We start from the raw sequence: 27,413 nt of genomic DNA, 5'->3' as shown, positions 1-27,413 counted from the left end.
GGACTGACTCCCTGGTAACCGACATTGGAACGAATAAAGGCGTATTCCGCACTGCTTACCTCTCACCTGAGTCGTGCATTTGGGTCCACCCCCGAGTCTCGTCCGTGACAGAACGATCTAGCCAAGAACATGGACCCAGCTGACTCTGAAGCCATTCGCCGTGCGCTGCAAGTGCAGGGCAAACGCCTGGGTGAGCAAGAGGCTGCTCTCCAGGGTATGACTCACCAGATCCAGGAGCTCTCCACCCAGCTGCAACCGTGGCTAGCTTCCCAAGCTAGCGCGGCCGCTCCTGTGCCTCCCCGTGCCACCATCACTCCGCTCTCTCGACCAGAGCGGTTCTCAGGCGACTCCGGTAACGTCAAGCCCTTCCTGGCGCAGTGCGATCTCCACTTTGAGCTGCAAGCTCCCGCTTTTCCCACGGACCGCTCCCGGATCGCCTTCGTCATTTCCCACATGACAGGGAGGGCGGAGGCATGGGCCACCGCCGAGTGGAGCCGTAACTCGGAGACCTGCCGCTCATGGGCGAGCTTCACCCAGGTGTTCCAGTATGCGGCCCCGGAACGCCAGGCGGGGTCGTCACTCATGACAATTCGCCAGGGGCGTCGCCGCGTGTCCGACTACGCCATCGAGTTCCGGATTCGGGCTGCCGAGAGCCGCTGGAATGAGGAAGCCCTCCATGACGCGTTTTACGAGGGACTGTCCCCACAGATCCGTGGTCACCTCGTGGCCATGGATCTTCCGCCTTTGCTTAACTCCCTCATCGCATTGGCCCTCAAGGTGGACCAGCGCCTCACCGTGCAGAGACAGATGGAGGGCCTGAGGGAGGAGGAGAGGGAGAGTCGCAGTCCGGTTGTTTCCGCTTCCCTGCCACCCGTGTTGTCAGCTTCACCGGAAGCCATGCAAGTGGAGGGGCTTGGCAACTCAGCGGAGGAGCGCTTACGTCGGCGACGAGAGGGACGCTGTTTTTACTGCGGGCGTTTGGGACACTTGATTGCCCGTTGCCCGACTCGACCAGGGCATTCTGACATCAGGATCGCTACTCCGGTGAGTGTGCGGTACACCGCGACGGGGTCAGAGAGGTCCCTTCTTCACCTCACCTTGGGAACGGACTTCCGTTCATGCTCTGTGACGGCTTTCATAGATTCTGGGTCGGAAGCAAACCTGATAAATCCCCGCGTGGTCGAGGAGCTGGGGGCGGCAACCTTTCCCACACAACGTTTTCGTCACGCCTATGCCGCCAACGGCAAGTTCCTTTGTCGGGTTACACATCGCACTCAGACGCTACGTATGAGCTTTCCGGACGCTCACTCTGAGCGTATTAGCTTTCATGTCTTCGACGCACGTAGTAGCGACATCATCTTGGGCAGCCCGTGGCTCAAAGAACATAATCCGCACATAGATTGGACCACCGGTCAGATCAAGACTTGGGGAGAGGACTGTCTCAGTCGCTGTGTCGCTGTCCGGAGAGACAGGTGTATTCAAGTTGCGCCGGTTCGGCTAACAGAACCTAGTACCGCCCTGGACCTGACCGCAGTGCCCTCCTGCTACCATGACCTACGGGAGGTCTTCTCTGAATCTAAAGCAAAGTCTCTGCCGCCACATCGGTCATACGACTGCGCGATTGAACTCCTGCCAGGCACCTCTCCTCCCAGAGGGAAACTGTTCTCTTTAACCGGACCAGAGCATCAAGCCATGAGGGACTACATCGAGGACTCGCTGGCAGCCGGACTCATTCGCCCCTCATCCTCACCAGCCGGTGCGGGGTTTTTTTTTTTTTGTCAAGAAGGACTCCACGCTGCGACCCTGCATCGACTACCGAGGCCTGAACGACATCACAGTCAAGAACAGGTACCCTTTGCCACTTATCTCTACAGCATTCGAAATCCTCCAGGGAGCCCGGATCTTCACCAAGCTCGACTTGCGCAGCGCTTACCATCTGGTGCGGATTCGGGAAGGGGATGAGTGGAAGACGGCGTTCAACACCCCCACAGGGCACTATGAGTATCTGGTGATGCCCTTCGGACTGACTAACGCTCCGGCCGTCTTTCAGAACTTCATTAACGACGTGCTTCGGGAGTTCCTGAACAGATCTGTCTTTGTTTATCGGGATGATATTCTCATCTTTTCAGCAGACCTAACCTCTCACATTCAACAAGTCAGAGGTGCTCCGGCGTCTGCAGCAGCACCAATTATACGTGAATATGGAGAAGTGAGTTCCATCGGGCATCCGTGTCCTTCCTGGGCTTCGTCCTGGCTGAGGGAGAGATACGGATGGATCCCAGGAAGGTCGACGCGGTGCTGCGGTGGCCTACCCCCACCAACAGGAGGGACGTACAGAGGTTTCTGGGATTTGCCAATTTCTATAGGAAATTCATAAGGTACTTCAGTTCCGTGGCCGCTCCTCTGCATTCGCTCACCTCGCCACATACCCTCTTCGACTGGTCCGGGACCTGCCAGGAGGCCTTCAGCAGGCTCAAGGCAAGTTTCACTACTGCGCCCGTTCTCATTATTCCGGACCCAGATAACCAGTTTGTGGTGGAGGTGGATGCATCGAATTCAGGAATCGGAGCAGTCTTGTCGCAGAGGAGTCCCAGGGATGGAAGGATCCACCCGTGCGCGTTCCTGTCTAGAAAGTTGACCCCGGCAGAGAGGAACTACGACGTGGGAGATAGGGAACTGCTGGCGGTCAAGAGCGCGTTGGAGGAGTGGCGGCACTGGCTGGAGGGCTCGCAAGTACCGTTCGTTGTCTTCACGGACCATAAGAACCTTGAATACCTGAAGTCTGCGAAGAGGTTGAACGCCCGTCAGGCCAGGTGGGCCCTATTTTTCACCCGCTTCCACTTTAAGGTGTGTTTCCGCCCAGGCTCCAAAAACGGCAAGCCGGATGCACTCTCGCGGATCCACGAGGGAGGGCGCACAGATTCAGACGCCGCTACTATCCTGCCAGCGGGGTGCTTCGTGGCCGGTTTCACCTGGGCGATCGAGTCGGGGGTGAAGGAGGCTCTGGGAGAGACACCGTCACCCGCGGATTGTCCGTCGGGCCGCCTGTTCGTCATCCCATCTCTGCGGGGAGACGTCATCAACTGGGCCCATACCAACAAGACGGTCTGCCACCCGGGTATGGCGAAGACACGTTCAGTGGTCGAACAAAGGTTCTGGTGGCCTAACCTCAGCAAGGACGTAAGGGAGTTCGTCAACGCCTGCCCGGTGTGTGCTGCCAATAAGACTTCCCGCCTACGGCCTGTTGGTGAGTTGCAACCCCTGTCCGTGGTCACACATCGCGCTGGACTTCGTCACCGGCCTGCCGCCTTCTCAAGGGAACACAGTGGTGCTGTCCATAGTGGACCGTTTTTCCAAGATGGTCCACTTCGTGCCGCTTTTGAAGATCCCGTCGGCCAAGCAGACAGCCCAGTTGGTATTAGACGAGGTCGTCCGTTACCACGGCCTACCCCAGGACATCGTTTCGGACAGGGGTCCGCAATTCAGCGCCCGTTTCTGGAAGGAGTTCTGCAACCTCATCGGCGCTTCCGCAAGTCGGACATCGGGTCATCACCCAGAGTCTAACGGCCAGACTGAGAGGATTAACCAGGAATTAGATACCGGTCTTCGATGTCTGGCATCCAGGGACCAGAGCACGTGGAGCCAGCACATCAAGTGGGTGGAGTATGCCCACAATTCTCTACCCTCCGCTTCAACAGGTATGGCTCCACTCCATGTCGTGCATGGGTATCCTCCGTCCCTGTTTCCTCCACTGGTCACAGAATCCACAGTTCCGTCGGCCCTGGCCGTGGTGCGACGCTGCAAACGGACCTGGGAAGCAGCTTGGAGGACACTGCTGCGCATGAGCAGCGCCTACAAGGCCGCAGCAGACCGCAAGTAGAGGGCCGCACCAGAGCTCAGAGTGGGACAGCGAGTGTGGCTGTGAATCCTGCAAACTTGCTCCCAGGTTCGTTGGCCCGTTCCCTGTTTCCAAGGTTATTAACCCGGTCGCCGTCTCGTTGAAACTGCCCAGGTCGATGAGGGTGCACCCTACGTTCCACGTCAGCAGACTTCGCCCGAATCGCACGTCGTCGCTGGCTCCTCCGCTCAAGTCCCCCCCCCCGCATGGTCGACGGTGGGTTGGTGTACACCGTGCGCCGGTTGCTGTCTTCCCGCCGCAGAGGGAGGGGGGTCCAGTACCTGGTGGACTGGGAGGGATATGGCCCGGAGGAGCACTCTTGGATCCCCTCCCGCTTCGTCGTGGACCGCTCCCTCATCAGGGACTTTCACGCGGCTCACCCTGATGCGCCTGGGCCGTCCAGAGCCGGCCGTTGAGGGGGGGGTACTGTCATGATCCTGGATTCCAGCCAGGGCTGGGCGTGGCCGTCTAATCGGAAGGGTCACACCTGCGCCTCATGACCTCCGATTAGACCCAGTACATATAGGACCCGGGGGACGACAGAGACTCTGCTAGATCGTTGCCTCTCATGCCTCGTTCCCGCACTACCGTACTCCTGACGTCTACCTCCCGTGTACCGACCAACGCCTGTCTCCCGACCTACCCCGTAAGCCTGCCATTACTGATCTTGCTGCTTGTTTGGACTGACTCCCTGGTAACCGACATTGGAACGAATAAAGGCGTATTCCGCACAGCTTACCTCTCACCTGAGTCGTGCATTTGGGTCCACCCCCGAGTCTCGTCCGTGACACATATGTGATATGAGTGTTTTGAGATATGAGCATAGTAGCATAAAATCAATTTGTATCTCAGGGTAGAACAGTAATTGATAAACAAGCAAGAAGTGAGAGTCTTCTCGCAAAAAAAAAAAGAGAAACATTTATGAGACACCCCTAAATCGTCAACGATAAAAAGTGGAGCTGAAACGGCTTTTGGGGATATATTGAGAATCAAGAGGAATGAGAAACACCAAATTAGAGCAGATTGGCCTGATGGACTTGGAAAGTAGGTGTATATTGGGAGGGGGTGACGAGAAAATGGCAGGGGAGTAGGGGAAGGGGCGGGGGTTGGGGTTGTTGTGCCGGTACTTGGCAGTCTCCGGGTATCTCAGGTTCTCTCTGGCCGAGGGAAAAGCGGTCGATATTTAATTGTTATTGCTAGCGTGGAACGCACGGAAGCGGGGCGCTGTACGAAAATTTCTCATTTATTTGATATTCTTGTTTCCTCACGCTTTTGCCTCACCCCGTGGAGGAGATGGGGACATGGGGGGGGGGGGCTTCAGCTTTCAGCTCTACGGGTGGAAATGCTTGTGTCCTACTCTTCCAGGTTTTGGTCCTGTAGACAAATCAGATGAACTCTCCTATCCTGACACCACCACCCCCCTCCCCCTCACACACACTCCACATGTCCAAAATGAAAAATCTGTCACTTTCATCAAACGTCGCTTGGAATATTGTCCACACTCTATTCCCGGGGATCGAATCTTATTTAGTGGAGGGGGGGGGGGAAGGTTGGGGAGGCGGGGGCGACCACCACGACCAGGACGGGATTCGCCATCTGTTTTCAAATTTCATTCCTCCATGAACTTTATTTTCTACCCACTTCGGACAAAATTATAACCCCATCGATCCGGCGCGTGCACACCCCCGCGTGCACCCGCCCCCACCCCTATTCTACTCTCTCCCCTGCAGACCCTCTCTCTCACACCACATGCTTTTTAAAGGCTTTGCTTATGTAATCCAAAGCATTTTGCACAACACTCGTCCTGGACTCTCAGATCAACTTTTTTCCCCTCCCCATCCGCGAATGCGCACCACATCTCTCTACTCTCAAACTTCTCTTATTAAGTCCCGCCGGTGTTTGGTGTGCACGCACTCCAAAACTGTATTTATTACTTCAGCAGGACTCCCAGGGAGGAAGCTGCCATTGAGGGTAAGCCCTTTTTCCTACCATCCTCACCCTCTTACTATTAAAATATGGAGAGACATCATATCCACTTTGACAGGAAACATGCATGCAGACGACTGGAAAAAGTCAGACAATGGAAAAACTTGGGGTGATGATAGCCGTTTGTCAATTCAATTCAGAATTCAGGAATATATTTGCATATCTGCACAATTGCTAAGTACTAATTTTAAAAATTGTTCAACGGTTGGATGGATGAATTATTGCGAATTTAGTTTTGCAGCACAGTGAACTCGTGGTTAGTGTGTGTGCCTCACAGTTCTGAGGTAGTGGGTTGAAATGTGGAGTTAACATGTTCTCCGTGTTCTTTTGTGTGGCTTTTTGACAGGTCATCCTACTTCCTCCCATGTTGCAAACTTGCACTTGTTCATCAGTGTTCAAATCTGAGTTCAAATCTCGGCAATGTGGGGCTTGCATGGGTCTCTTCTGGAACTCCAGGTTTTCTGCAGAAATTTTATGTTGGGATGATTAAAGACTGAAATTTAGAGTCTAAATTGTCATTAGGTGTGAATGGGAGTGTGAATGGTGGTTTGTCTACGTGTCTGTGATTGACAGGTGACAAGTCCAGGGTGGATTCTGCCAGTCCCTCTAAAGTCAGCTGGCATAGGTTTCAGCTCACCCTTAACCATATTCAGGAGAAACCACATCGACAATAGCTTGATGAAATTTTTTGTTTTATAAAATATTTTAGAATTCATTTTATTTTTACTTTTGAAATGTTATTTTTGATCTTAGTGTATTCTATGCATTTTTTTATTTTTCTATTTTAGTAATTTAATTATGTTGTACAATTTATACAATTACAACTATTTTATCCATCCATCCATCCATCCCTTTTCTTAGCTGCTTATCCTCACGAGGGTTGCAGGGAGTGCTAGAGCCTATCCCAGCTGTCAACAGCCAGGTTGCAAGGTACACCCTGAACTGGTTACCAACCAATCGCAGGGCACATGAGACAAACAGCCGCACTCACAATCACACTTATGGGCAATTTAGAGTGTCCAACTAATGTCGCATGTTTTGGGGATGTGGGAGGAAACTGTAGTGCCCAGAGGAAACCCACGCAGGCACGTGGAGAACATGTAAACTCCACACAGCCGGGGCCAGGATCGAACCCAGGTCCTCAGAACTGTGATGTTAACGTTTTACCAGCTGATCCACCATTCTGCCATTTTATACATATATAATTAATTTAGCATATTCTTATTTTTGATATTCTTTATTTTATGTGCGATTGCCTGGCGACCAGTTCAGGGTATATCCTGCCTCTCATTCAAAGTTAGCTGAGATAGACTCTAGCAGGGCCACGACCCTAGAGAGTAGAGCCAGTACGGAAAATGAGTGAATTCATATACTATATTTTATTTTATATGCATTCTGAAGCCTATCCCAGCTTTCTTCAGAGGAGAGGTGGGATGCACCCTGAACTGGTCGCCAGCTAATCACAGGGCACATAGAAACAAGCAACCATTCAAACTCGCAGTCGCACCTTTGGGCAGTTCAAAGTCGTCAATTAACCTCCCATGCATGTTTTGGGGGTGTTGGAGGAAACCGGAGTACCCAGAGAAAACCCACGCAAACCCACTGGGAGAACATGCAAACTCCACACAGGTGGGGCTGGGACTTGAACCCAGGTCCTCACAACTGTAAGGCCAATGTGCCAATAATGAATCAATAATTACTACTTTGACTGACGTTACTGAAGTAGTAGAATGTTCAATTTTAAACTATTTTTCACAATTAAGAATTATCTTAGGCGGCCCCGTCACTCAGCTGTAGAGCCTCACAGTTCTGAGGACCGGGGTTCAAATCGCAGCCCGCCTGTGTGGATACGCATGTTCTCCCTGTGCCTGTGTGGGTTTTCTCCGGGCCCTCCAGTTTCCTCCCACATACCAAAAACATGCACAGAAGGTTAATTGAAGACGCGTTCTAAATTGCCCTTGGGTATGAATGCAATTCAGGGTGTACCCCGCCTCTCGCCTGAAGATAGCTGGAATTGGCAACAGCACACTGGCAACCTTAGTGGTACAGAAAATGGATGAATGGATGAAAAGCATTTACTTTAAACTAACAACAATGGATAATCAATGTCAATGTGTGATCATTATACCAAAGCACCATTACTGTACACTGGGGGAATCTCTGCCATGTTGTAGTTCATATCAAAGAGGGGGAAAAAAACATGCACGTATGAATGTACAGTAGTTACACAAAGGTTGGAAAATGCACACAAACAAATATTTCCTGAGTAACGACTTTTCGATTGATCCATTGTTTCCCGTGTTTTACTCACAGTAAGGTCTGACAATCAATACACTTGTCAAAGCTTCCTAGCAGGACTTTTGTCATTGATGTTAATGTTATGTTGATCAATAGGCTGCTTTTTTAGCCTTTAGCCTTCTTTTCTTTGTATAAGTGAAGAGCCTACCAGTAGGGCCCACTGTGCGGGGGCGTACCCCCTCGTTGATTAGGTATTTGCCGCCGACGCCCGGCCGCTTGTTCGCCTTGCTCGGGAAAGCTGGTGAAATGATTACTGAGTGGAAAGTCCAATATTTATAGAGGCCTTAACAAGTTCATTATAGCCATTTGGGACAGGGGTGGGGGGGGGGGGCATTCCATCATGGCTGTGAATGAGAACTTGGGGGCTTGAGTGAGAACAGTTGATAGCCACGATTATTCCTCATGCGCTTTACGGCCCCGTTGACTTTTACGGCCCTGTGGGCTCGGCGCGGAAACGTTTAGCAGCACTTTAATCGAGGGTCATATGTTCAGACTCTAATCTGTGCGGTGACGGTTCGCCACCACTTGAGGATTTTGGGTGGCCCAATATGGAAACAGGAGCTCAGAACGTTTGTCGTCTCCTTCCACGTGATACTGAAGGAAAATAACATTTCCAATAGTACCTTTACCTTTACCTTAAATTACTCTAATTTTGCCCATTGACGAGGAATTAAAATACCATTGCTGGCGCGCTAAAATAAATAAATTCATGTTAAAAATTGCACTCTGGAATTTCTTCTCCCTCCTTAAGTCCATCCCCTTATTGTGGTGGAGGTGTTTGTGTGTCCCAATGATCCTCGGAGCGAAGTTGTCTGGGGCTTCACGCTCTTGGCAGGGCCACCCACGGAAAATGGGTCCTAGATGAGGGACCAGACAAAGCTATGATTTTAAAAACCTCTATGACGTACAAAAATAATAAAAAAAGATACATAGTTTTCTAGAGCCAAGGTGAGCACATGGTGCCCGAGCTTGCACCCATGGGGTCAAGGCATGCACAGCGTGAAAGAGCAACATTGTTCCCCCAATGGGCTCACCACCTGTGGGAGTGCCCACAGGTATCAGTGCAGTGTGAGCTGAGAGGTGGCCGAAGGGAGGGTCCTTGGCAGTCCGATCCCTGGCTACAGAAACTGGCTCCAGGGACGTCGTATGTGGAAGATTTCCTTACCTGCCATGACCAGAGCTGGTGTGTGATGTCGAGAAGTTCCGATTAATATAGTTGGGCTAGCCTCCACACATGGCTTGAGCGCTAGTCTTCCTGGGAGGAGTTGGACTCTATTCCACTCTGGCGTTGCCTACATGTAGAGGCACTGAGTAGTTGTGGGTATGCTTATTGACCCCCACCTTGGCACCTGTATATTGGCGTTCACCCTGGTGGACAAGAGAGTAGCTCCCCTCCGTCTTCGGGTGGGGGTAGAGGTCCTGAAAACAACAGTTCATAGTAGCCACCCCTTTTGGAGTCTTTGCTGGGGATAGTGGAGAGCGCTCCTGCTGAGGTCGTTCTTCTGGGAGAGTTCAATGCTCACGAGGGCAAAGACAATGAGACCTGGAAGGGTGTGATGCCAACCCCCCCCTCCCCGATCAGAACCTGAACTGTGTTCTGTTACCAGACTTCTTTGGAACCTTTTTTGTTTCTTGCAGACTGTCATAATGTTGACGTTACCTCACTAGACTAATTCCAGCCCTCAGCAAACAATTAACTAATGAAAAAGTATCTTAATAATGGGGTGAATGTGCCCATTTTTACTACGTTCCAGTTCTTTTCTTTAGACGTTCCTCCCTTGTTTTGGCATCATTGACCCCCCCGACCCCACCCACCACACCGTTTTCCACCCCTACCCGCTCTCCCACTTAACCCCATATTTCACAGATGAACTACACCTAATTCCAGCCTCCACCCCACCCCAACCGCCCTCCCCATCACTCTGAACAGCGCTCTCTATACTGCAGGATCACGCTTAATTACCCACAATTAAAGGCAAACGCTAACAAGAAAATTGCTCCGTTATGAGATGACTTCAAAAGGAGTAAGGAGAATGGATTGGAGGGGAGGGGGAAAGTTAAGCAGTATAATGGTGGGGGGAAGAAAGCACCCCGCCTCTCCCCATCACCACCACAACCTAAACCCCCCTTTGAGCTGTCTCGATGGAAGGCAGTAACCAAACAGTCCTCTGGCAAAACCTAAAGCCGTGTACTACTTGACATTATCATATTCAACAACTTGGAATCCACATGTAGTCATAGATCTGTCTTCTAACTAAACTTTCTACTCAGTAACAACAGTAATACGGCTTGAACCATAGCCACGCTACACTTTGTTTTAGCCAGCATCACAAGATGTATTAACTTTTGTACACGATGGTTCCTTGTGATACATTAATTTGTTCTGTGACATTCTTCTAACTCAAAATACTGGTTTTGTACTTTAGAAATGATAACATTACAGAAATAAAATAGAATGTGAAGATTTGCAGTTTTTGCCATATTTCTTGCTGAACTTGAGTAGATATTGTGCTGCTCCTTCCAATTTTGCACTTTGGCCACCAGGGGCAGTATAATACATACACATGGATAGACATGAAGGACATGGTCATTCATCCGTAAACGGCAGCAATATTTGTCATTCTTATCAGAGGATAAAGAATATATGCCTGTAAATAATGTTATTATTGCACATATAAAAGAAAGTAATCATCACAATCATGACTCCTAGCTCATAAAGTCAAATCATGTCAGATCACTCTTATTTCAAGGTCTTCAATAGATGCCTACTTTGACTCAAAAGAAACCTTTGTTCCTTTCTCATTACAGAAAGCTACCCATGTTGATAACCATATATCTAAAGATCAAACTTTACACAGCTTAGTCCAACACAAGCAAGCCCCGGTCTACGTGGGAGTTTTAGGAGACTTTAAAAAGAGATGGAAGCAAAATAATCAGGAGGAGCAGATGTCTGCCAGAAATCGGACAAGAAATAAAAAAAAAAAAAATTATATATATATATTATATATATATATATATATATATAGTGTAATTAGTTGCATTTTATTTCAAGTTTGTTCCAACTATAACTCGCCTTGTCAAAATTTTGCATTTGTACAAAAATTTGTAGAAAGGTAACATGTTTGGCCTTACTATGTAATAGTGAACATGGTGTTGTCAGCATGTAAGAACGTTTTTTTTCTCCTTAAATAGTTGCCCTTAAAACTTATAGACGCCTTGTTCTTTGATGTTATCCACTTAACCGTCTCACCTCAAATGAAACTAATCCTACGACTAGTAAATATAATTACCTCAATTTTATTCATAGACACTATTGTTTACACACACAGGGACATAACAGATTAATGCCAATCCCATTTAAACACTTTTGTCAACCAAAACAGCAGCAGCAGCTACTAGGCATTTGCACAGACTCTCGGGGGAGTTTAAGTGTGGAGACACACATTGAATAAAGCGTTACATGTGTACTTGTCGCCACCACATAGCTTTGCCTTAAAAAAATATCTGCTTACCTTAATGCAGACAAATAATTGAAAATGCAAGAGCTGGAATAATTCATGGCATCCATGTCTCGGGAGTTATAGCCCTTTAACTTGCGGATATTTGAACACAAATGATGCATCAACAAATCTAGAGACAATATAACAATATTTACAAGCATGATTTATTTTTTCCTTCAAAAAGCACTTAACATTACTGCAACTCACACAGGTACTTAGAGCAGTTGTGAAACTGGTCATTGGTTGTCTTCATGACGTATGATCTTCCCATCCCTTGTCCAGGTTACATGCGCTAGAAGGAGCCATAAGGAATTAATCATTCAAAAACCTTTGAATTCTTTGCATTCCATCCAGTTATTTGATGACTCTGTTTTCTAAATTAAATATTCTAGAGTGCTATTTTCCTTATGAAAACAATTTAGCAAAGTTGCTGTTTTCTTTTGGAAGGCCGGAACGGATAGCTGGTGTTTCTATTCATTTGAATGGCAAAAGATGGTTTGAGATACGAATGCTTTGAGTTGGAACGAGAATCTTAAAATGTATTTTGCAAATAATGACCTGATCCATGATAAACTCCTCCCTAGGTAGAGTTCCTTTTTTACTACATTTTCTCCAAATTAATAAGTGTTCAGTGTCTGATGGTAGCTGACCACTAACCTGATTCAATTAGACCCACACACCCAAGTCCAATCTAGAACAGGCCAAACGAACAACAACAAAACTCTCTTTTGGATTATTTACGTCCAGTTTACGCCACTAAATGGAGTGGGGGCACGTAGAGAGACGGTGTTTCTGTGCAGTGGGCGGATAATAGCAACAGTAATAAGTGCAGCAGCTACAGTGATAACAATTAGATTTGATTTCATTTGAGAATGCCTCCACAGCTGCTCCTCACTCACTCACCCACCCTTTTGACCCCTCCCCCCCTCCGTCTCTGGCTCCCCTCGCTCCTCTCCCCCTAGATTAAAGTGGGTGTGTTAATTCGGTGGTGTTGCGATCGAACGGCTCTGGCAACAATGGGAAATGGGCTATTGATCAGAACAGCTCAGATTAAGACTAGGCACTGGAGCTCTTTCTTGCTTTCTTTCCCTTCCCCTTTCTCTCCATTTCCCACCTTCTTCCTCCTGTCTTCCTGTCTGTCCTGCTTGTGTCACCCCCACCACCACCACCCCCTAAACCCACGATCGTACCCCCACTACCCCGTCCTCCCTCTCCCACAAAGAAGAAAGCCAGTGTTTGCATCCACTCAAAGAGTCTATGAAGATTTTCTTGTCTTGTCCTGAGTGTCCTTCCCTGCTCTCTCTCATTTCCCCTTGTTTTGGCCCACAGTAAAAAAACAAGGGCCAGTCTGCTGCAGTCCTGCACAGAGTTTTCCATGGAACGCTTTGAGCGTTACAGCTCTTAATCCACCAGAGGGCGGCGATCTGAATCAAAAGTCGCTCCCACACTGGCCACCTTATGCGGGGTGTACACATCCTGATAATCGATGCAAATTTGAGCCCGACTTTTCCCTTCCGATCAAAGCCACCGAAGGCGCAATTATAGGATGTCGCTGAAAGATTGTTGTGAGCAGTTACCCAATAGTCTATGTTCAGATTGATTTTTTTCCCCCTCTCTGGTTGGATCAAAAATGAGTTGAGGCAGACAAAAAGGGGTACACATATGTTCCCCTTTTTTCCATTAACTGTTTGGAAAACAGCCGAAGACGACAGTCATAAAAATGGTGTACTGACAATCGGGCTGAATTTGATCATTTACCTCCTTACAATGAAAGTCAGCAAATGCCTAGTAATCAGATGTCTGTGAAAGATAAAACCGGTGTGTGTGAGTTGGGTTGAGATTTTTTTTCCTCCTCTCGATCCACTCAAGTAGTTGAGGCAGACAATCATAAAAGTGGGGTATACAAATACCAATGATAAGGCTAAGCATTTTTCTTCTTTTCTAATCAAAATCGGTAATGTCCCATAATGTAATGTCGTCTCGAATGTCCTGTGGTGTGGTGTGGGTTGTGTTTAGTGACTTTATTTTATCCTCCCCCCACCGTCACCCCACTGCGATCCGCTTGTAAAATGGTTGCATCTGACAACATCAGGCAGGAGGCTACAATCATCCGCTGCAGGACCACCAACCTGAAGAGCAGGTTCTTAATGGAAGCTGTTAGATGAGTAAATTTGAACAGTGCTCTGTGGCTCTGACAAATTGGGTTGGTGTTTAGTATTACATTCATATGGCAACATAACCAAAATTTGTACATAATACTGAAGTATATTGCTAACATATCCTAACTCATTAGTAAAATCATAATTACAGTTTTGTTTTGTACAGTACAGCAGTAGCTATCTTACACTGAAACATCAATTGAGCCTGCCCATAAATGACCTGTGTCGCACACGCTCTTCTGTATGGTAGCCAGCAGCACACAAATGGCTTGCCTCTCAACACGTCACTGTGGCTGAATTGGATATGAAATCAGGTGAGATCTTATATACCGATCGGTCACAGGAAGGTTCCATCGCACCCCAATAAAAATGTGCACCCATCAAAAGTGTGCCAGCATGCCAAAATTAGCTGTCATGATCAGGCCTCGGGACAGAAGACATTGGATTTGCATCGAATGGACATAAAAAGCCACCAAATGTGAGGAGACAGCAAATCCATACGGTGAAAAGTGAGCTTGGGATCCCCGCCTCTACTTATATTAATTAACTCAGTCAATGGGGATGTGATAGGTCAGTTATTCATCCTCTTGCCGAGCCTCACCACTCTGTCAAATAGTCCTCCCGGGTGTCACGCTGCCCGGACGCATGCTCCAACAGGAGCTTCGGTGCTAAGAGGCTAACGGCATGTTTCACTGTGTCTGCACCAGTTTTTGCCCTTTGCGGATGATAAAGATGACACACACGTGCAACACACAATGATGGTCACATCAATATTGCCCTCACCCTCAGGGGACTCGACGAGTAGCGCCGAAGTTTTCATCTGTTGAGTGTATCACACTCCCCTCACACAAACATTGATGATGCTGAGGACGTGCATTGTGGGTAATACTTTGTGAACCCCCAAAATTCAAAGTGAGTCAACCATTGGAAGAAGTTAACACTAGAGGGCATTAAAGATGCAGTTAAGAACACTGCACAGATCTTCAACTGTTCTTACTAGAAAATTATTCATAAATTGTTCAAATGTATCAGTGATTTCATTATAAATTACTGTTATCATTGAGTCAATTAAATCGTTGCTCTCATAGAATGCTGATCTGAAATGTTCTCTCTGAATTCATTCCGTCATATCCTGTGGTGTCTTTGAGTTTCATGCGCTGTCATTCTCAGCCTACATACAATGACAAAAACTCCAACTTCTTACAGTTTAGCGTCACCTGTCTTGTTGAAGTGGTTCAAAATTGGTAGAAACCATCCATCCATCCATGCATTTTCTTCCACTTTGCCCAGGTTTTGTTGCAAGATAAGGTCAGGTTTGGACAGGGCAGCCCAGGCTTACCGCTCCCCTCCCACTTGACCCCGCTCTTCCCGGGGGGATCCCGAGGTGTACCTAGCCCAACCGGAACACATTGTCTTCAGTCTGTCCTGGGTCTTCCCCGGTGTCCTCCTCCTGGTGTGTCCCACCAGGCATCCTGGCAAGCATCCAGGATGTATCTTAAATGGATACACCAGCCACTCATGTGCCTGCTCTGGATGTCAAGGCGCAGTGGATCAACTTGGAGCCTCTCCCAGACGATTGAGCATCTCACCTCGATCTCTAAGATACCCTGCAAAGGAAACTGATATCTCTATGCATGGACCCTTTTATCTTGTTCTTTCGGCCATGACCCACAGCTCATGTGCATAGGTGATGGTAGAAATGAAGACCAACTGGTAAACTGAGAGCTTCGCTGTTGCTTTTGGGTCAGATCTTTTACCACGACAGACAGATGCAGAGTCCAAATCACTCCCGACGCTGCACTGATATGCCTATTAATCTCGCTCTCCATTATTCCCTCACTTATGAACAAAACCTCAAGATTACTGAACTCCTCCATTTGGGACAGAATCTCATTCCCGACTCACCAACTGAGTACCACAGCCTCAGATTTGGAGGTGCTGATTCTCATCCGAACTACTTCACACTCTACTAGGAACCACTCCAGCAAGAGTTGGAGATTGCGGCTTGATGAAGCCACCGGAACCAAATCATCGGCAAAAAGTAGCAAACCGGGCCATCTCAACACCACCACTGCGCCTAGAAATTTTTCACCATAATAGTTAAATTAAATTTGTTGACAAAACGCAGCCTTGGTAAAGTCCAACAATCACTGGAAACAGATTCAACTTCCTGCTGGCAGTGCAAACCAGACTCTGACACCCGTTGAACAGTGTCTCGATACCCCTGATCAATCCAAATTCCTGGAGCACCCTCAAAAAGACTCCTTGACAGACACGGTCGAATGTCTTCAAGTCCACAAAGCACACGTAGAATATTTGGACAGACTCTCTTGCACTCTCCAGAATCATGCTGAGGATGTAGAGCTGGTTTGCCCTTGGCCAGGACAAAAGCCACATGATTCCTCTTAAGTCTGAAATTTGACTTCCTGTCCAGTAGCAATTGGGGAGCAATTGGACAAAATCTCTGTTGTAAAATCTGGAGGACATCTGGAAATGATCCCAAAATGCCTGCAACTTTTGTGCCGTGTGTTCTTGATACATTTTGTAGGTTTAGTCATGGTCGACAACCCCACCAGGTTTAGTGTTGCTAAGTGAAACTGGCCTCAGAGGTGGAATCTTCCCCAAAGTTCCAAGCCGATTTTACTGAACTGCTCTTCCTTTTCAAGTATCCATCCTTCCATTTTCTTAGCCGCTTACCCTCATGGTAGTCGCAGGAGTGCTGGAGCCTATCCCAGCTGTCAACGGGCAGGAACCAGAGTACACCCTGAACTGGTTGCCAGCCAATTCCAGGGCACATAGAAACAGACAAACAGCCGCACTCACAATCACACCTCGGGGCAATTTAGAGCGTCCATTTAATGTTGCATGTTTTTGGGATGTTGGAGGAAACCGGAGACAACCCCCGGAGAAAACCCACGCGTGCACGGGGAGAACATGCAAACTCCACACAGACAGGGATGGGATCGAACACGGACCTCAAAACTATTGGGCCAATACTTTACAGTTCATCCACCATGCCCCCTCCCAGTATATACTTTTTTAAAAAATAAAATTGTCGTCATTATACTTAAGACTTTATTTTAAATAAAAATCCATATCAAACTTGTATCCACTTACCCACACTTTTCTCTCCTCTCTCATCCCCTCGTTATACGGACCCCCCCCCCTTCTCTGCACTCACGTGACTTCCGTGGGTTTACCCAATCGATTATTAAACGTCCGATTGGCGATCAATTAAACAATTTAAGTGCATTGAGGGCAGGGTTGATGACAGGTTGTTCTCCTCGGTGCCTTGTGGTGATTGCGTTGTACGCATTGAAACTAAACACAGCGCATATTGAGCACAATCCGGAGTTTTAGTGTGAAAGCCAGAAGCCTGCAGGCGCCACGGGGCTTGACCTCTCGTTAGCGACGTTTAAGGATTTCCCAAGCATACGCGAGTGCGTGCACGCACACGTGGGAGCCAACTGGAATCTCTCCAGCACGCAGTTCTGAACCCCCCCCCCCTTGTTGGGAAACATTAGGAGTCACCTCCAACCTCATGCCGCACTCACTACCGCCCCACTAAAGGATTTATTTATCCCGATTTATTTATCCCTTACTCACCGGCCTCGATCATCAGAGCTATCTCAGTTGACCAGGGATGACAAAAATAAAATAACTGAATTAAACATTGCCCTATATAAAAAGGTTACATGGAAAAAAGTATATACTGTAAGTTGAAATGCTGCTGTTTTTTAGTTAAGTTAAAATGTAACAGAAGTTGAATGTTACAAGAGTTCTTTTTTTTTTTTGGTCATTTTTGGGGGAAAGATTGCTTTGTCACCTTCTGGATCACTTTATTAAGCCACGGCTCAGAGCTTAGTACATTAGAAAAACTATACGGCACGCCACAAAACAAAAGCCCTCAAGTCCCGAGTCCAGTCTTGAGTCGAGACAGGCAAGTCGCAAGTCCTACACTTGGAGTCTGGAGTCCTTTCAAGTCATTTAACCAACAAAATATATTTTAATGTATACATTTGTTTAATTGTACATTGGTGATACGGCGATTGACTGATTATGACATCTCCCTCACAGTTCTGAGGAATGGGTTTCAAATCCTGGCCGTGCGTGTGTGGAGTTTGCATGTTCTTCCTGTTCCTACGTGGGTTTTCTCCGGGCGCTCCGTTTTCCTCCCACATCCCAAAAACATTCCCGGTTCACTGACAGAGGACTCAAAATTGCCCGTAGGTGTGAATATGAGTGTGGCTGGTTGTTTGTTTCAGTGTGCCCCGTGATTGGTTTGGCAAGTAGTACAGGGTGTACCCCGCGGGATTGGCTCGAAGTCTGTTCACACAGTGCCCGTTGTGTTCAGACAGAGAAACCATATAACTGGAATGCTTGTCGAACCGTGTGTGGCAGAACTTTTAGACATGCAGTTGAGTGTCAAAATGTCATTCATGAGATGCTGCTGAATTAAAAAGGTTATATTTAAGTGCCTTGTTGCCCTAATGGCTTGTTGAAAAAAAACTTAATACAGTATTTTGTTTTCAAGCAATATTTACTTCAGGTCTTTGTCATCGTAATGTAATCGCAACATCTAATGGATGTATCAAGTATCAGTTCTTGGTATCGCTGTGTCCACAAAGTACTGCTACTCTGTCTGGAAAAAAGATGGTATTGATGCATCCTTAATTAAAACCCAGACCTAAATAAAAGTAAGTTTCTTTCGGCAGCGCAATTTTTACACCGGGTGCCCTTCCTGACGCAACCCTTCTCAGGGAGTGGAGGGCCCAGTGGGATACGAACACACAACCCCTGGTTTACCAAACCAGTGCTCTAACCACTGAGCTAAGGGGCCTCAAAACCCAGACCTAAATCATATACGAAATATTTAAGGGGTCCTGAAACTTGACAGAAAACTTTTTTTTTTTTACATAGGCAGTGTGAATAAAAATTGACAACAAGCTAGCTACCATGTGTTCATTTAAAATGTTCTGGAAGAAGCTCAAGAAAATCTGTGGGGTGGGGGGCTGAAAAGCCCTTGCTTTACAAGCATTCTGGGAAATAACAAAAACATTGACAACCAACAACCTACCATCATAAAAATTCTTGAACCTAAAACCCAGACTTAAACCCAATGGAACATCTATTGGGTGACATGAATAAAAGGCAGAAAAACTGCGACTTTTTTGTTTTTTTTTTTGGTCTAAATGCAGTGTGAAAAATAAATCATTGACAAGCAACAACCTATCTTCAGTTCATTTAAAAAGTTCTGGAGGAAACAAAAACCCTGACCTAAATCCGATTGAATATCTGATGGGGGTGCCCTAAAGGGTGAGTGACGCCCTCTGTACAAGCGGCTCAATTTTTTGGGCAATAGGGGGGGCCTTGAATCTACGACTTGAACGTCCCAAAGCGGTGTTTTTAGACTGGCATACTCAGGGAAAACACACACACACACACACACACACACGGCCTCATATATGAGACACGGGAGCGGAAACGGGTCGAATCCTACTTCAAATTCTCCTTCCTCTCGGCTTGTCGACCGGGGAAAACAAACCGACCCGAGGCACCGTGGATAGGGATTTACTAATTAACTACTTACACACACACACACACACACACACACACACGAGAAAGAGGAGAGAGAGAGAGGTCCATCCTCCCACCTCCCTTCCCTTCCCCTCACATCCATCCATCCATCCCCCCCTCCTTCCTTCCCTCCATCTCCGCCTCCCCGTGTGCTCTCCTTGGTGGGTTCAGGTTGCTAGTCGGGTCTTAGCTCTCCACACGCAGGCTCGGCGCACGCGTTTGGATAGACTGACAGCTTGACTCACTCAACCTTTAAAAAACAGACAGAACCCAAAAATAAATAAAAAAAAATACAAACTGCAGGTAAGTCTCATCTTTTTACTGCTCCCCGTGCCAGAGCTCGTTCGTGTGGTTTTCATTTTTCGCTTGACTTTTGTATTGTGCTTTGTGTAAAAAGTTGAGTGGCTCCATCACGCCTGTTTCGGACGTCCTGTGTCATCAGCGTGGGGGGGTCGGGGGGGGGGGGGGGGGGTTGCATGTACTTTTTTTTTTTTTTTTTTTTAGATGGGAGCGGAACCCAAAAAGTTGGGCACGGTCTTTAATTTGGATCGGTTCTGATGCATTTTCAGTGTTTTAATTGCATTTGACTTCTCAAGGCTCACACATGTATGTGATGGGGCGCGGGACACGTGGACGTGATTTGGAGGCTTGTGGTGGGCTCGTGGGTTCGTTTGGCCGCCCGTCTTGGCCTGGATTAGCCTCTTTAAGTGTCTCTATTTGTTGGAGCAGTCACCTCCACGCAGTCTTGCATCCATCAGTCAATTAAAGACGCGCACGCACGCGCGCACGGACAGAGCGTGTACGAGAAAAGCGAGTCTTTCTTGGTGTTATTTCCACGCGTTACTGTTAGTTTTGTGGCTGCACAACTTTTTTTTTTTTATCTTTCTTTCTTAATTTCCCTTTCCTCACAATTTCTCCTCCAAGCAACTTACCTCACTGGGTTTTCTGCTCCGGTTTCCATGTGGGGTTGAAAAGAAAAAAAAAAAATCATTATTTGGATTTGCTTTGGATTTTTGTGCTCTTTTCTGTATTTTATTATTATTATTTTTTTTTTTTTTACCGCCCACACATCTTTTGCAATGACACAACATTTGCAGATACCCGCGCTCCCGTCACCGATTCCTGGCGGCGTGCGTGCCGATAAACAGCGTTTGCCAATCGATACACGCATGTAACTATTGCAGATTGAGAGGCTAATCAATGGATGCACTCAATCCGTAACCCTGTTCGTTGTTGTTGATGGGTTGTTTGTTTTTTTCACTCGCGCGCAATCAAAAAATAACTTTGCATCAGCGTGCTTTAAAATATTTTGGTCCCCCAAAAATGTTTGCATGTTGAAAATTATTCTTGTTCATAATCATGTGTACATGTATTGGCCTGTCGGCAAAAGGTTACTGGTTCAAAATAAATTACGCACATCTTAATCATTCGTTAGCATTATTGCATATCAATTTAAAGTATTATTATTATTATTATTATGATTATCGGAAATTGTATGCATAATCTACGTAAATTCATGTCGTTAAAATGTTCTTTTAATTTATTACCATTTGTAATGCAACAGAAAAATAACAATTTTGATTTTCTCCCTCTTTATTGTATTAACCCATTGGATGTTTTTTTCAAATGCAGCATGGTGGAATTGAAATAATTATCTCGATCTTTAATTCGGATTTATTTTAAGAGTATGCGCTTAAAACTGTTGTAACTGTTAGTGTTTTGTAAAATTACGATAGTTTATATTTATGTTTTCTATCAAATTGTTTGAATATTTAATGTATGGAATTTGGAAGAGAAAACCACAATTTAGCCTTTCAACATAATTAAGACTTTTGTTTTTTATTTCAATTCAAATATCACATTCGTTTTATAGTAACAATGACAATTAGGATTGAATTGTTTTTTTTTTTCTTAGTTGTGTGTGTTTTTTTTTTTGGGGGGGGGGGGTGACAGAGCGAGTTGAGTTATTTCCCCTTTGGGTCAGTCGTTTTATTTCTTTCATTGAAGGCCTTCTGCTCCTGCCCGGCGACCGAAAGGCAAAAACATATTTACAGTATTTATATATATCCTGATTGAAAAGCGCTTGTTGGGTTCCAGCCTGATGAAAGTGTTGTCATGTGGCGCAGCGCGGTCACGTGATTCCCACGGAAGCGTCCGGAACAGGCAGTCTGGGGCCTCCGATGAGGTACATGTCACGTTGCAACGGGATCAAGTCTTGTGGTTTTTCATTTATAACAATCGCAAAATATGCGACTCAAAACAGCAAAGTTGTCAAGGAAAATATTTGCGCTCAACGAAATCCAAATCCATTTCAAACTGGTCTGGAAAGAACAGCGACTAATTGGATCGTTTGAACATTAGAGGACATTTGGAAATGTCAGATTATCTCTGACAGCAACACCACATTGAAAGATAGAAGTCACTATTGTGCTTCATAAAATGTCTTTATTTTCTAGGTCGACTAAAAGAGAAACCAAGGGAGCCAGATCATTTTTGAGGAGTTTTGAAACGAATATAAATTAGTTATGGCGATGGTGATTGCGTGAACTCGCGCAAATATGCTTAACAATAAAGCACCAATTGGTGTGTTTTTAATGCAAACATTTAAATAGATTGTTTGCCAGGCTTTCGTTAAATTCAAATGCTTGTATTTTTTTGGTAATTGTTTATTTGTTCAAAGAAAAGCAGTGAATCGAAAATGAACGTAATTTACTGACTGATCTTATACATATTTCCAGCGTCCAATGCAAGAACCTTCCTGCGTCCCTTTTATTTAAATTTCTCTCCAGAGTGGACCTAATTTTTGTATTTTTTTTGTGTGATTAATAGTTTTCTTTTTTTTTCCCAGAAGAAATTTTGCGCGACAGTTGTCCGCAGCCATCAAACGCGGCGGGGCGCCTCTCCGTGCGAGGCCGGCACACGGCGGTCAGGCTTCGGCCGCAGGTGCATCGCTGAGGCGGGGGCGACGCGGACGTCCGGCAGGTAGGAAACAACTTTGACCCTCTTGGAAAAATTGGTTTTCCAGCTGCAGAGCATTCTCTCCGTGCATTCATCGCGGTAAAATGTTCTTTTTTAAATTAAAATTTGAGTAAGAAGATATAGGAAGTGTTAAATGTAATTCGAGCTGCAATGGGCATAAAAATCATTTGGAGACCATCCCAGCAATAAATAAAACTTGAATGTTATTTTAAAGACCCACAACCTGGTTGTCGTGTAGATCAAACAAAAACGTCATATTTTCCAAACATTTAATATGGCCAACAATATGTAAAGACTTCAAAATGAGGCACATATTGTGTTTAAAATATTATGTTACTGCTTAGTTAGTATTGCATTGAATTATGAGTTTAGCGTGTATTACTCCAACTTTTGACAATTTAAAGACCCAAATTCGACCCCAGAGCTACAAGGAATAGAACATATGTACATACAATATGAAAGAGAAATACTAGAATCCACGGGATTATTGCAACAAATGTGAATGGGGGCGGGGGGGGGGGCGGAATTGTGGTTACCCAGAAAAATGTATATATTGAGGTTGCATAGAAGTAAGAGTGTGTTGTGCTTGTATGTTTCCTGAACTTTGTCAGTCTTGACATTGAAATAAGATACCAAATGTACACAAAAAACATTTTCCTAAATATTCACAGAAAACACAACAAATGAAAGCATTACAATACATATACGTACAAAACACTGCTGAGAAAATGTGAGCCAATACTTCTACGCTCATACATGCCAGTGATTCCAAAGCATAATTTTCTGTGGGAAATGATCCAATTTTACCCAACTGGTCTGAAACTATTACAGTATTTTTTCCCTCCCAATAATGTATTTTTTATTGACCTTTTCTGTATATCTGTGCAAAAGGCTGACAGTGACAGGCATTACCATAAAATGTACTTCTACTTGAGTAGTTCGTCTTTATTTCAGTCATGCATTTACAGGGGAATGCAAAAGTAGACAAATCATTTTAGTTTGGAAAACACTATAAACACTAAAACACTATAATAGTTATATTTTCAATTTGCTGGATTTGAGCATTTATACATTGCTGTTTGTAATTTTAATAAACAACGGTGATACATTTCCTTTTTTAGATCATACTTTTTCAACCTGTAATCAAAAACTCATGTTGGCGGGGCTGATATGAAATTACATGCTCTCTGAAAAGAAATAATTTACAAAGAAATGACTAAAGAAGGTAAAAAATAAAGAACTTGGAAACACTCTTGGAGCTGTGCCGGCATGCTGGCGGAGTTAAATAGAAATACAGATACTTTTGACACAAAATACATAAAGGATAAAGATAAAAGAATTGATTGACTGAAAAGTATCTAACTACAAAATTCATTTTTCATTCATTTTTTTTTTACTGTCAATCTCATAACAAACAATAAAAAATCGGAAATATTGGCACCTGTGATTCTCAGCGTAGGATACGCAGTAGTGTTGTTTCATCTGCAAACATTTCGTTCTGGAGAATGAATATTTTTCGTGAATGAATGCAACTGAATCAATTTATGAATTGACGCCTTCTTTTACCTTGACCTCCAGCAACCGCCGTGAGGCAAGCGAATCGGTCGGTAGTGGAACCGAAAACGCTGAAGTGTTCTGTCACACTTCTGAATCTTGAGCGAATGACCAAAGAGTGGGGGTGGGACTTCATGAAAGTGCTGCCGAGTGATTTGTGATTGGCCAGCGTTGTCACTCCCTGCCGCTAATGACCAATGAGCAGCCAGCGCTGTAAGGCAGGGAGGAGCTTCAGTGAACTGGTGAGAATCGCCTCACCTTTCCTAGCTTACAATGTGACAAAGACAATGCATAGTCTTTCAGTGAACGCGTTGAGTGAAGAGGAACCTCATGGATCCATCATTAACTGAATGAGGTGGTATGAATGAGTTTTTGAAAAAGGACTGCATGATTCGGTAAACGAATCTTTAAAGAACTGATTCGATTGATTCAGTAGACTCAAAAGAACTATCTGTCCATGTGTTGCTTCACCATTTGTGTTCAGATCCCTTTCCTCAAAGCGTTATAACACCGCCATATAGATGCTTTTTGTCAGTCCGTCTACGGTATTTTGCATTGCTTGTTGGCAATGAGCGAAACAGACTATCAGAAGGCCAGTGTATGTGATTGTTTTCAATCCACAATGTGTATTTCCCTTTGTTTCATGCTTAGTTTGACAGTAAAGCTCAATTGTGAGTGACGTTAAAAATCTCGAGGTTTCTTCATTCTAAAAAGCGTTCCGCTATCAACCTAAGTTGAGTCGACTGCCACCCAACCGCTTGCATTTTTGCAATGCATAGTCACTGTCTGCTACAAAAACTCGTGTGCTAGATTGCATGTAAATTACACTTGCTGTGTTGGTTTACAAATGAATATAATGTTACACCCAACTCCAGTGTCACTGTCAGCTGTTAGCGCCAAATGCGAGAAATGAATGCTTCCGCCACGCACACGCGCACACACAAACTCACTTTTAAGTCTTCCTGTCCAATATGAGTCCCTCGGCTCACCTCCAAATGTCCATCTCACGATTCATTATTCAGCTCTCATTACTTGTGGTCAGGTGGAGGGGTCTGGCTTCTTTTTGTTACCTGCTACACGCTTAGAAGCTTGCTGGTGGGGGGGGGGGGAGCTGAAGCCCACCAGCACCCCCACCTCCTTACTTGTTGTTCGCACATAACTACAAACTTGTACACAATGATAACAGTGGCACCTTTCCATCTATCTCTGCCATCGGCACTGTCGGCGCCGAGCGAGTGGCTCACAGGCGTGAAAGGTCACTTAATCAATGGCGCCCAATTTGACAAATCCCCGCTGCCGCTCTTATCGTCCTCGTGGGCATTTTGCAGCGGCGCGTCGAGCAGAAGCCTTAATCTCGGAGCCAAGCAGGTTGGGCATGCGGTGAGCTGCTGGAAAAAGGAGGCCTGACCTGAAAGAACGCTAGCATGCTGTCCTCCTCTTCTCTTCCCTTCCCTTCTCTTCACTTCCCTTCATCACATGTTCAGACCGCCTTAGTCCTGCTTCTTCTACTTTCTTTGAACTCAAGTTACTTTCCCTGAATCTCCTGATGTATTCATTTCTTATTCTGTCTTTTTCTCGTCACTCTGGACATCCATCTCAACATTTTCATTTGCACAAGATCAAGCTTCTTTGCTTCTAAAGTGATACCTTTAGATTAGACTTTAGATTACCAGGTGACTCCTGTTTAGTTCTGTGCTGGTTTGTATTTGTATTACAGCATATTTTTACACCTGGTGAAGCAGTGTGTGGCTTTGTACCCAAGGTCATTTGAAACTTTCTGGTCTTCGTAACTCTACACAAGTATACGTTTATGATCACGGAGCAACTCTGTGGTTAGTATAGGCGTGAAAGCAGTTGCCATCTTGTATACTGCATTGTGTGCATCTCTGCTCAATGCAACTTTTCCATTTTTCCCAGGAACGAGGAGAACAATCACGTTTTTTTCAGTGCAGTAAAATAATAATGGTACATTTTACAAAATGGAATTCTTCCATTCATCCATTTTCTTTTGCCGCTTATACTCACAAGGGTTGCGGGGAGCCTATCCCAGCTGTCAACGGGCACAAGACAGGGTACACCCTGAACTGGTTGCCAGCCAATCGCAGGGCACATTGAGACAAATGGCCACACTCACAATCACACCTAGGGGCAATTTAGAGTGTCCAATTATATCATGTTTTTGTAATGTGGGAGGAAACCAGAGTGCCCGGAGGAAACCCACACAGGCACGGGTAGAACATGCAAACTCCACACAGGTAGGACCGGGATTGAACCTGGGTGCTCAGAACTGTGAGGCCAACGCTTTACTTGCTGAGCCACCGTGCCACCCTAAATGGAATCCTACCCTCATTAAAAAAAAAAAAAACAGTCAACTATATTTTATTATTGGGGTTGTACAGTAGCCTGCGATGATGCAGCAACTTGCAGTGCATCCTGAAGTTTTTATCAAGGTTAAAGCACAAAGTGTACTGGAGATCTTTCGGCTACGCTGGTGTACTTCATTGGATTGAAATGGGTCAAAGAAGTCTGGGTAAATCCAGTTAAAGTTGCACGTAAAAGCAGGAAGAGATGCACGTACCACGGACGGTACATGAACATTTATGAGTGATATATGAGAGGAGGCGTGTGGGGGAGGCTAGGAACACCTTAGCAGAAGAGAGATGAAGTCAGCTTGCCCCCGGTCAGTCATTAATCCCATTTAAGAGCAATTAAGGTGGGACTGATTCTTTCCTCAGCGGAGAAAGTTATGGATGACGAGGGCCGGAATGGAGAGGGCGGCCAAGCTGGGAAGCAGGAGGACAAGTACAAGGCAGGTGTCCATAAATAACGAGAAAAGCTAGGCAAAGTACTTTGGGCCTGATGTATGTCGGACCCCGTTGAAGTAGCCAGTTAAGGGATGTGCAGTACTTACAGCGATTCCCTCGTTCATCACGGCCGTCACGTTCCGTACCCACCACGTGGTGAAAATCCAGAGTACATACAGCCTGTATGGAAAAAAATGTTTTAAAAATAGTAAAAGCCTTAAAATGCCTCCGTGCCACACTGTTATGAAAATATGTCTTATTAAAGCACGGTTTTACAAACATTGTAAACTTGTTTGGATTTAAAAAAAAATTGCAAGCATAAAAAAGGAATGAAATTTTTTTTCAAGTTTAAGCTTTAAAATACCCCTCCCACACGCTATAATCACATTGAAACATTGAAACAGTTTTTGAAGGTTTTGTATTTGTTCCCAACATTTTTTTTTACGTTTTAACAGAAAATTCCATTATGCAGGACCATGATAAATGAACTGCAACATGATGTGGGATTAATGTGTTATGCACTGTACTCTGCTTATCTCAAGGTGCACGTTGCAGATTAGCCTAAAATAAGTGAATACTTGCAATACAGAAACCACATGAAAAAAAAACATTTAACCATATTTAAACCGAGCAAAGCACTCTTCAGCTCTTCAAATAA

The 27,413-nt window shown here is 45.6% G+C and overlaps 1 protein-coding gene across 5 annotated transcripts in view; it reads left to right on the top strand.

Annotated features, from left to right (window-relative positions):
* erfl1 (Ets2 repressor factor like 1) overlaps nt 1–27,413 on the top strand; it is a 150,657-nt gene that overhangs the window by 69,234 nt on the left and 54,010 nt on the right. For 2 of the 5 annotated variants that reach the window (XM_061820209.1, XM_061820204.1), the window contains exons 1-2: nt 21,570–21,603; nt 22,267–22,400. Coding sequence is in view for 3 of the 5 variants with exons in the window: in XM_061820204.1 (XP_061676188.1) it covers nt 21,599–21,603; nt 22,267–22,400 (139 nt within the window). In the remaining 2 variants the exon portion in view is untranslated. Of the gene's footprint in view, nt 1–21,569; nt 21,604–22,266; nt 22,401–27,413 lie in introns of those variants that run through there. The other 3 variants (XM_061820210.1, XM_061820205.1, XM_061820206.1) reach the window with 2 other exon arrangements.

The sequence above is a fragment of the Syngnathoides biaculeatus genome, chromosome 5 (assembly GCF_019802595.1).
Source record: "Syngnathoides biaculeatus isolate LvHL_M chromosome 5, ASM1980259v1, whole genome shotgun sequence".
Taxonomy (NCBI): Eukaryota; Metazoa; Chordata; class Actinopteri; order Syngnathiformes; family Syngnathidae; genus Syngnathoides; species Syngnathoides biaculeatus.
Note: the sequence above shows the minus strand (reverse complement) of the source record. Positions and strands in the feature narration are given on the sequence as shown.